This window comes from Triticum dicoccoides, chromosome 3A (assembly GCF_002162155.2).
Source record: "Triticum dicoccoides isolate Atlit2015 ecotype Zavitan chromosome 3A, WEW_v2.0, whole genome shotgun sequence".
Classification (NCBI taxonomy): domain Eukaryota; kingdom Viridiplantae; phylum Streptophyta; class Magnoliopsida; order Poales; family Poaceae; genus Triticum; species Triticum dicoccoides.
Window position 1 is genome coordinate 690,082,391 of NC_041384.1, and position 10,712 is coordinate 690,093,102.

The 10,712-nt window shown below is 44.6% G+C and overlaps 1 protein-coding gene across 1 annotated transcript; it reads left to right on the top strand.

Moving 5' to 3' along the window:
- Positions 1-3,680: 3,680 nt before the first annotated feature.
- Positions 3,681-4,435, top strand: LOC119272896. The gene is made up of 2 exons (XM_037554251.1): positions 3,681-4,016; positions 4,097-4,435. The coding sequence occupies exons 1-2, from the start codon at positions 3,681-3,683 to the stop codon at positions 4,433-4,435; spliced, it is 675 nt and encodes a 224-aa protein (XP_037410148.1).
- The last annotated feature ends 6,277 nt before the right edge of the window (positions 4,436-10,712 follow it).

Below are 10,712 nucleotides of genomic sequence, written 5' to 3' on the forward strand. Positions count from 1 at the left end.
GGGAATTGTATACGGGATCGATTGAGTCCTTGACATCGTGGTTCATCCGATGAGATCATCGTGGAACATGTGGGAGCCAACATGGGTATCCAGATCCCGCTGTTGGTTATTGACCGGAGAACGTCTCGGTCATGTCTGCATGTCTCCCGAACCCGTAGGGTCTACACACTTAAGGTTCGATGACGCTAGGGTTATAAAGGAAGTTTGTATGTGGTTACCGAATGTTGTTCGGAGTCCCGGATGAGATCCCGGACGTCACGAGGAGTTCCGGAATAGTCCGGAGGTAAAGATTTATATATGGAAAGTTGTTGTTCGGGTTCCGGAAAAAGTTCGGGTTTTTTCGGTATTGTACCGGGAAGCTTCCAGAAGGTTCCGGAGGATTCCGGAGGGGTCCGGAGGTCCGGAAATTGTTCCACCATGTCCAATACAGTAGCATGGGCTGTAAGGGGGCGCCCTAGCCTTTATGGGCCAAGGGAACCAGCCCCCCAAGGCCCATGCGCATGGGAAGGGGGAAACCCTAAAGGGGGAGGCCTCCACTTGACTTGGGAGGCACTCCTCCCCCCTTGGCCGCACCCCTTGGGGTGGGAAACCCTAAAGGGGGCGCAGCCCCCCCTTCCCCCTATATATAGTTGAGGTTTGGGGCTGCTAAACAGATGAGAACTTCTCCCTCTCTTGGTGCAGCCCTGCCTCTCCTCCTCCTCCTCTCCCGTGGTGCTTGGCGAAGCCCTGCTGGATTGCCACGCTCCTCCATCACCACCACGCCGTTGTGCTGCTGTTGGATGGAGTCTTCCTCAACCTCTCCCTCTCTCCTTGCTGGATCAAGGCGTGGGAGACGTCACCGGGCTGTACGTGTGTTGAACGCGGAGGTGCCGTCCGTTCGGCACTAGGATCTCCGGTGATTTGAATCACGACGAGTACGACTCCTTCAACCCCGTTCTCTTGAACGCTTCCTCTTAGCGATCTACAAGGGTATGTAGATGCACTCTCCTTCCCCTCGTTGCTGGTTTCTCCATAGATAGATCTTGGTGACACGTAGGAAATTTTTGAATTTCTGCTACGTTCCCCAACAGTGGCATCATGAGCTAGGTCTATTGCGTAGTTTCTTTGCACGAGTAGAACACAAAGTAGTTGTGGGCGTTGATTTTGTTCAATATGCTTACCGTTACTAGTCCAATCTTGTTTCGACGGTATTGTGGGATGAAGCGGCCCGGACCGACCTTACACGTACTCTTACGTGAGACAGGTTCCACCGATTGACATGCACTTGGTGCATAAGGTGGCTAGCGGGTGCCAGTCTCTCCCACTTTAGTCGGAACGGATTCGATGAAAAGGGTCCTTATGAAGGGTAAACAGCAATTGGCATATCACGTTGTGGTCTTGCGTAGGTAAGAAACGTTCTTGCTAGAAACCCATAGCAGCCACGTAAAACATGCAACAACAATTAGAGGACGTCTAACTTGTTTTTGCAGGGTATGCTATGTGATGTGATATGGCCAAGAAGAATGTGATGAATGATATGTGATGTATGAGATTGATCATGTTCTTGTAATAGGATTCACGACTTGCATGTCGATGAGTATGACAACCGGCAGGAGCCATAGGAGTTGTCTTAATTTATTGTATGACCTGCGTGTCATTGAACAACGCCATGTAACTTACTTTACTTTATTGCTAAACGCGTTAGCCATAGAAGTAGAAGTAGTCGTTGGCGTGACAACTTCATGAAGACACGATGATGGAGATCATGATGATGGAGATCATGGTGTCAAGCCGGTGACAAGATGATCATGGAGCCCCGAAGATGAAGATCAATGGAGCTATATGATATTGGCCATATCATGTCACAACTATATAATTGCATGTGATGTTTATTATGATTATGCATCTTGTTTACTTAGGACGACGGTAGTAAATAAGATGATCCCTTACAAAATTTCAAGAAGTGTTCTCCGCTAACTGTGCACCGTTGCTACAGTTCGTCACTTCTAAGCACCACGTGATGATCGGGTGTGATGGATTCTTACGTTCACATACAACGGGTGTAAGACAGTTTTACACAGCGAAAACACTTAGGGTTAACTTGACGAGCCTAGCATGTACAGACATGGCCTCGGAACACGGAGACCGAAAGGTCGAGCATGAGTCGTATAGTAGATACGATCAACATGAAGATGTTCACCGATGATGACTAGTCCGTCTCACGTGATGATCAGACACGGCCTAGTTGACTCGGATCATGTAATCACTTAGATGACCAGAGGGATGTCTATCTGAGTGGGAGTTCATAAGATGAACTTAATTATCTTGAACATAGTCAAAAGACATTTTGCAAATTATGTCGTAAGCTCACGCTTTAGTTCCACTGTTTAGATATGTTCCTAGAGAATATATAGTTGAAAGTTGAAAGTAGCAATTATGCGGACAGTAGAAAGCTTATGTCCTTAATGCACTGCTTAGTGTGCTGAACCCCAAACGTCGTCTGTGGATGTTGCGAACATCGGACATACACGTTTTGATAACTACGTGATAGTTCAGTTAAATGGTTTAGAGTAGAGGCACCAAAGACGTTTTTCAAAACATCGCGGAACATATGAGATGTTTCGAGGGCTGAAATTGGGATTTCAGGCTCGTGCCCACGTCAAGAGGTATGAGACCTCCGACGATTTCTTAGCCTGCAAACTAAGGGAGAAAAGCTCAATCGTTGAGCTTGTGCTTAGATGGTCTGAGTGCAACAATCACTTGAATCGAGTGGGAGTTGATCTTCCAGATGAGATAGTGATGTTTCCCCAAAGTCATTACCACCAAGCTGCTAGAGCTTCGTGATGAACTATAACATAGTAGGGATAGATATGATGATCCTTGAAATATTCGTGATGTTTGACACCGCGAAAGTAGAAATCAAGAAGGAGCATCAATTGTTGATGGTTGGTGAAACCACTAGTTTCAAGAAGGGCAAGGGAACAAAGGGATACTTCATGAAACGGCAATTCAGCTGCTGCTCTAGTGAAGAAACCCAAGGTTGAACCCGAACCCGAGACTAAGTGCTTCTGTAATAAAGGGAACAGCCACTGGAGCAGAATTACCCTAGATACTTGGTAGATGAGAAGGCTGGCAAGATCGATAGAAGTATATTGGATATACATTGTGTTGATGTGTACTTTACTAGTACTCCTAGTAGCACCAGGGTATTAGATACCGGTTCGGTTGCTGAGTGTTAGTAACTCGAAATAAAAGCTACGGAATAAACGGAGACTAGCTAAAGGTGAGCTGACGATATGTGTTGGAAGTATTTCCAATGTTGATATGATCAAGCATCGCACGCTCCCTCTACCATCGAGATTGGTGTTTGCGTTGAGCATAGACATGATTGGATTATGACTATCGCAATACGGTTATTTATTTAAAGAGAATAATGGTTACTCTATTTATTTGAATAATACCTTCAATGGTCTTGCACCTAAAATGAATGGTTCATTGAAATCTCGATCGTAGTGATACACATGTTCATGCCAAAAGATAGTAATGATAATACCAAATTTTGTGATGCATATAAGGCAGGTCCTGACATTTGGCAAGTTAATAGTAAGGAAAATCAGTACTGTGTGAACCTAGCTACTCAATCATGTGACTGCAGGAGGTGGGACATGACAGGTGTGACATGCAGTCATGCAATAGCAGCAATGAGCAAGATTCACATGCACCCAGAGGACTATGTGCATGATTTTTTCAAAAAAGCACTATATATTGAAGCATACAAAGACATAGTGTACCCTGTCCCTGGTCCTGAATTCTGGCCTGACACCCATACTCCTGATATTGAGCCCCCAGTGTTCAAAGAAAAAGCAGGCAAAAAACAGACAGCTAGGAGAAAGGGGCAGTTTGAGGTGCCTGCTCCAAAGGACACAAGCAGGATGGGAACAATTACATGCAGCAATTGTGGTCTACAAGGCCACATATATACTAATTGTGGGAAAGCTCTAAAACCTAGTCTTGAGATGAGAAAGAACTTACACCAGGTCATTCAAAAATGATGCATTCTTTGTTTACTTTTTTTAGTTCTGGTATATTTAATAACTGATTTAATTTTGTCATGCAGGAGAATAGAGAAATTTTTAGTTCTAGTGCTACACATCCACCTCCACAACCACCACCTCAACACCAAACTACACAGATGCCAGCATCATCAGCTCCACCTCCTAAAGCAAATAAGAGAGGTTCAACATCAACAGTTTCAGCAGGAGCAGCCAGGTCTTCACCAGCACCTGCAACAGGATCTGCATCAACAAGAGCTGCAAGAACAAGAGGACCAGCATCTACAAGAACATTCAATGCACCAAGAACATCCACAGGAGAACCAGGGATATTGGCAGGCAAGAGGAAGAGGAAACCTCCTAGCAAGTTTGCATCCTATTTCAATGCTAGTGGAAACTATTGAGTGTATGCTACTTATTTGTGTTCTGCTACTAAGTTTGTGTTCTGCTACTAAATGTGTGTTGTGCTACTAATTTCTGGACAATGTGACATGTGAACTTATTTGTGCCCAATACAAATGGGCTAAGTGCTACTGAGTTGTTTTGATTTGTTTTTTTGTTTTACTTTGCCATTTCTACAGTACAGAACTTATTGCCAAATTCATTGTACGAAAAAAAATCTACACAAAAAAAGTCTGGCCTGGGGCTCGAACCCAGGACCAGTTGGTTGTAACTATGCGTTCAATACCAATGGGCTAGTGCTGGTGATTTGTTTGACTAGTATCGGCCAAACTTATTATATGTTGTTAGCCACATCCTCTTTTCAGCGTGCGTAGCAGCCGGCAGCGTGGTGAGCGTGCTTGATTAAAACCAGTCGTTTCGGATTCTACTACTTTATTACGTGTCCACCCACCACGCCCTCTGCTCACTCGCCCACTCGTCGCTCGCACCGCCCACTCCACTTCCCCCTCTCTCCTGTCGAAATCACCGCCGACAACCACCGCCACCGCCGTCGCCATGGAATGGCAGATCGCCATCGAAGCTCTCGCCGGCAACAACAAGGAGATCCGGGCGCAGTACAGGGAGATCGCGCGCTGGTTCCCCAGTATGGCGATGCTCAGGAACCACGCCCGTGGCCTCGTGAAGGTGATGACGGCTGCTGAAAAGCAGCGCGCCATCCACTCTGCCGGCCGCACCATCCCGGCGCCGACCATTCTGCTCTGGGCGATGCGCGAGGTGCAGCGCTCCCCCGACCCCAGGCAGCGCGCCAGATGGTGGATGTACCGCTCATCCACCACGCCACCGGCCGCCGCGGACGATGTCACTGAAGCCGTCCTCGCTGTCCCAGCCCCAATCAACAACGCCCTCTGGCGCAATCCATGGGTCCTTGGGCCCTCTGACGACTCTGAGGGCGAGTCTTCTGACGACGAGTCCAGTGACGACGAGTCCAGTGACGAGCCCTCTGACGACTCTGACAACGAGGTGGATGAGGTAGTCGTCCTCTCCGACGACGAGCCTGAACTGCAGATGCTGGCTCCCGTCCTCGACGCCGTGGAGGGGGATAGGAACCGCCCAATCCACGTGGATGCGCTGCCAGAGGTGGACGATCTCCCAGACGGCGTCGTCGTGAAGCAAGAACAAGATGGCGGTGAGGATGATGTGCTGGAGCCGGCGCCGGGCAAGAAGAAGAGGGCGGCCGTGACTGCGGTGCGCCGCTCGCACCGCCTGAAGATGCTGAAGAAGGAGGAGTGAACTGCTGCACTAATATTCAGTTTCGTCAGTCCTGAACTTTCTTAAGTGCAGTAAGTTCCTAGGTTCAGTTTCGTCAGGCACTATCTACTAGTAGTTCATCTTTATGTCAGGCACTATCTAATAGTAGTTGCTATCTATGTCAGACTATGAATGGCAGTACTATCTATCTATGTCAGACTATCTATGTTAAGTTATTTGTCAGACTATCTAAGCCAATTGCTATATATGTTACTTGCTACTTCCAACTATGTCACTACTGTCAGTTATCACACATGATATAAGCAGAGTAAAACAACCTCATCATAGATAAAACATTCTTACTTACTTAACTTAGCATGAGTACTTAGCATAGTAGGTCTTAACATAATAGTCATTACATCATAGATAAAACCAAGTAGTTCTTAAACCATAGCAATACCTCCCTCCCTCATACCATTCTGAAAGCACATGAAACTTTCCCAAAATATACACCTAACATGCATGACATTCCAAGGCCGGCTATATATATAGGCCTACTAATTACTTAACCCACAAACCAACCACTTCACTCATTCATAATTGCCTTGATCCTCTCCAGCTTAGCTTTGCTGTCATGCCCAGCATTGAGCAGATCAGCAATAAGATACTCTAACTTCTTCTTCTCTTCCTTAAGTAGGTCCCTGTCCCCCTCCACTTCCTTCATGGCCTTCCTCATGTTCTGAATGATCTCTACTTGGCTTTGAAGAATGCACCTTTGCTCCTTGGCAAGCTTCAGCTTTTCCATACTTAACTCAATCTTTGCCTGATCCTCAAGTTGTTTCTTCTTCTCAGCTAGTTCATTGATTGCCTGACTGGTATAGTCCATGTCATGAGACATCTTGCCATCTTGATAGTCAAATAGGTTGGATACATCTTCCACCAACTGGCTGTAGTTGTTTGACAGGAAATCAATTTCCTTCTGTAGCTTGGCCACCTCTTTCTCATGGGCTTGTTTGTCATTCACCCTGCCCAAGTTCTGCTCATGATACATGTCCCAAATCCTGGTTAGGCACCTTTGTAGAATCTCTGGCCAAGGACCATCCACCCACTCCACAACCTCACAGTTCACACCTTCATCCTACAGAAGCAATTATTTATAATTAAGCACAAAGCACTTAGTAACAAACTTAGTACAGAAACCAAAAGTCATAAAGTCATTTCATTTAACTGAAACCCTTTGTTTACATCAATATGCACCTGACTTAGCATCAGAGATAAATTCAGTTAACAGCTACATTTAGCAACAGAGATAAATTCAGTTAACAACTACATTTAGCAGTAGATATAAATTCATTTAACTCTGTTCTTTTTCAGTTAACACCTACTCTGTTCTTTTTCAGTTAACACCTACTCTGTTCTTTTTCAGTTAACAACTATATTCTCAGGTTCATAATACACTAAAGATATCTGCTTGTAGGTGTTATCAGGTTCAGTCATGTATTGAATTCAATTAACTAAAGATCTACTTTCATATATAGCTTCCACATGCTGCAGCACACATCTCTGCACCACATGCTGCACCACACATCTCACATCTCCAGCAGCAAAACACATCACACATCTCCACCAGCAAAACAAGTTAGCGTTCAAGATTTAATACCTGCTGCATAGGACAACCCAGGAAACGCCTGCCAGTCAAAGAACCTTCAAAAGCCACCATCTTCTTCGGCCTCTGATGATGCATCATGCACGTCGGCTCAGATTCAGTGTAAGAACCACAGAAAGATGGTTCCACCACAGTGTCAGGGGTTTCCTGCAAAAGAAACTTCGAATCAAACCAAAAGCAAATTGGAATCTCCAATTTGGATGAACTAACCCTAACCCTAACTCTGTTCCACCATTATGCACTTACAAATAGCTGCTGATCCAATGAAACCATGTTGATGTCCTCGTCCGAGCTGTCCTCGTCATACCAGGATGGCATCCTCACCTTTGACCGGCAGCAATGGCCGCGGCGGCGATGGCGATAGGCTGACCTAGGTCAGAGGACCAGGGAGAGGGAGAGGGAGAGGATGGAGTGAGGACGAGTGAGAGCGAGCGAGGAGGAGGAGAATGAGCGGCTGAGCTCGCTCTCACTTATTGGCCCACCGACAGGTGCCGTTCCGACAGCGGACGGGCCGTTAACGGCCGTCAACGCGCGCCTGCCGTCCGTTCGCCAGCGTGGCAACTGATTCGCGGGCCCAACCGGTCAGAAACGGGGTTAGCGCGGGCGAAGCGAGCGATTTCCCGAGTTGGTAGTTTTTTGCCACGGTTTAGTCCAAATTTGGTAGTTTTTCGCACAAAAACGTAGAGTGGTAGTTTCCTGTCACGTTTCCGGCAAATGTGGTAGTTTTTGGTTAAATACTCGCTAGTCTGCGTACAAACACTGTACATGCAACCCGCAAACCCGGGGGCTAAAAACCATATTATGCCTCGTTGGATTACAGTGGGTTTGAGGGGTATTAAAGGGGATTGTGAGGATTATATCCCCTATTCCCCTGTAAGTTAAACTCCTCCCCAATCCTTTTCAAGCCTCTCCAATCCCCTTGGGAAGAGATTAAATTAGGGCAAGTGTTAAAAAAAATTCCCATGAGTTCATATAAATAAATGAAATAATTGTACCATTCATAAGGCCGGTACGAGTACGGGAAGGCAATACACGTACCACGTACCTGCATATCTATATACTAATTTCTTCTAATAGATAGGTCCCTTGTTCGCGTATCGTTTTTTTTCTTCCTATCAAAGAAAGAGGCCATTTCGCCTATGCGCCACCGGGGAGTTCCTTCGGCGGCTCCCCTCCACCGATGACCTCTGGATTTGGCACTCCTTCTTTGGATTGCTAGAAACTCATAATGACATCAACGTCTTGCAGTGCTTGAATGTCTTGCCCAAGCTTGTTAAAGGTCATGCTTCTTTGATGAACTTCGAGGTCAATAGACGCAACTACAACAAGGATACTATTTAGCAGATGACATCTATCCAAGATGGTCAACATTTGTGAAGACTGTCTCAAACCCTGTGCCAGGAGGCAAGAACTCCTATTTTGCTAAATGTCAGGAGGCTTGCAAGAAGGATGTCAAGCGGGCATTTGGTGTGCTCCAATCTTGATTTGCTGTTGTCCGGTACCCCGCTCTGACCTGGTTGAAATCTCAGATGTGGGAGGTGATGAATTACCGTGTCATCTTTCGTAACATGATCATTGAGAACCCCCGCAAAAAAAACATGATCATTGAGAGCGAGCAGGACTAGCCAGTGTTTGACACTGAACCATATTTCAGGCAGGGTCCTCTTGCAACTGTTGATCACCAGGTACCTGCAGCATGGGCTGTCTTCCTTAATATGCGTCAGGAGATCTGAGACCCACAGGTGCATCAAGAATTGCAGCACGATCTGGTGGAGCACCTATGGAGGCTTAAGGGCAACACCTAGTTCGATGTGTTTTAATTTGTGTTTGAATTATGAGCTTGCTTCATTGAACTATTTGATTTTTATTGATTTTTGTTATGAACTACTTTGAATTAAAACCACGACGAGTAATTTAAAACGGAGGGAGTATGTGATAAAAATTAGTTTTTTGTTAAATTTGTGCTGAATTTGAGGTGGAACTCGGCGGCTCGGGGCGGGTTGGGGGTGGGGGGTGGGGGGGGGAGAACTTGGGGGGCGGCTGGGAACTAGAGCCCCCCACGCCAAAATTAGCACAGGTAAGCCCCTAAGAGGCGCTATTTTCCGTCTAAAACATTCTTGGGGAACCGAACAGCTAAAGATGCTCTAACCAGCTCAGTTGGCGCCCTAATCTTGTTAGTTGGTGACAGACATGTCTACTTATCAAGAACGGCGTGTCTTGGCCAATAGGTCATCGATTGTCGAGAAAATTGGCGTGTGTCTTGGCCAGACTGTCCATTCACCTTTTTTCAAACTTGTTCAGAAACTCAATTTTTTTGGTCAGTTTAAATAATGTTCACGCTTTCAAAAACTGTTCCTATTTTCTAAAAAATACTACACAAATAGAATATGTTTAGGGAAATAAAAAATAGTTTTGATTTTTTTGTATTTTTTGAAATTCCAAATTTTTAATGTTTTTAAAAATTATTTGAATTTTTTTAAAAAATTCGTGGTCAAAATTATGTTCGAGTTTTGACGTTTTGAGGAAATTTGGAAGGCACAAACATTTTTTTTAAATGCTAATGTTGTTAAGTTTTTTATTTTTGTTAAAAAAGCGAACAATTTTTTGAAATTTTGAACAAATCCTTGTGTGTGGCATTGTCTATTGGAGGAGCTCCAAGTCACCGCTTTGAGCGCCGGTTAGGAAACTGACGGTCGTGCGCATGCCAACGGCTGTAGCCAAATATTGCGCAAGCTCGCTCGCCCCCTCAGCAGCTTCGCACGCTCGCTCGCTTTGCCCATTAGCTTAGAAGAAAGTTAATGAATTTGAAAAGTTAAGATGTTGGAAATATAGTTCACGAATTTTAAAATTATTCATGAGTCAAATTTTAAACAGTTAATAAATTTAAAGAAAGTTCATAAGTTTGAAAAAATGTGAATCTAAAAATTGATATGAGTTTAAAATTTTTAAATACTATGAATTTGGAAAAAGTTCAGGAATTTAAAAATTGTTCACAAGTTAAAATTTTAAAAGATTCATAAATTTTAATAAAGTTCTCATTTAGAAATTTTTCACATATCTGTAAATGTTTGCGTATTTTGGAAAATGTTTCACGAATTTTTAAGAAGTTCACAAAGAAATGTTAAAATAAAAAATAAAACTGTAATGGAAAAACAAGGAGAAAAAACCGAGCGGAAACCATGCATAAAAAAACAATGCATAAACACCATGCAGATCTGAACCGGAAATGTGGACAGCAAGAAGTAAAAGAAGTGGTAGTCTGCATAACAGGTTATGTATCCAGTACAATATCCTTTGTTAGGAAATATGCTGGTAACTGTGTTAGGAAATAAGCTGGAGGTATTTGGTTCAAATCTCGGGTTGCG

What these genes read in the sequence shown, in the direction of transcription:
- LOC119272896 (XM_037554251.1), top strand. Translation starts at nt 3,681, where the DNA reads ATGAGCAAGATTCACATGCACCCAGAGGACTATGTGCATGATTTTTTC. An exon ending in TGAGAAAGAACTTACACCAG is followed by an intron (nt 4,017 to 4,096) that starts GTCATTCAAAAA and finishes TTTGTCATGCAG; the next exon opens with GAGAATAGAGAAATTTTTAG.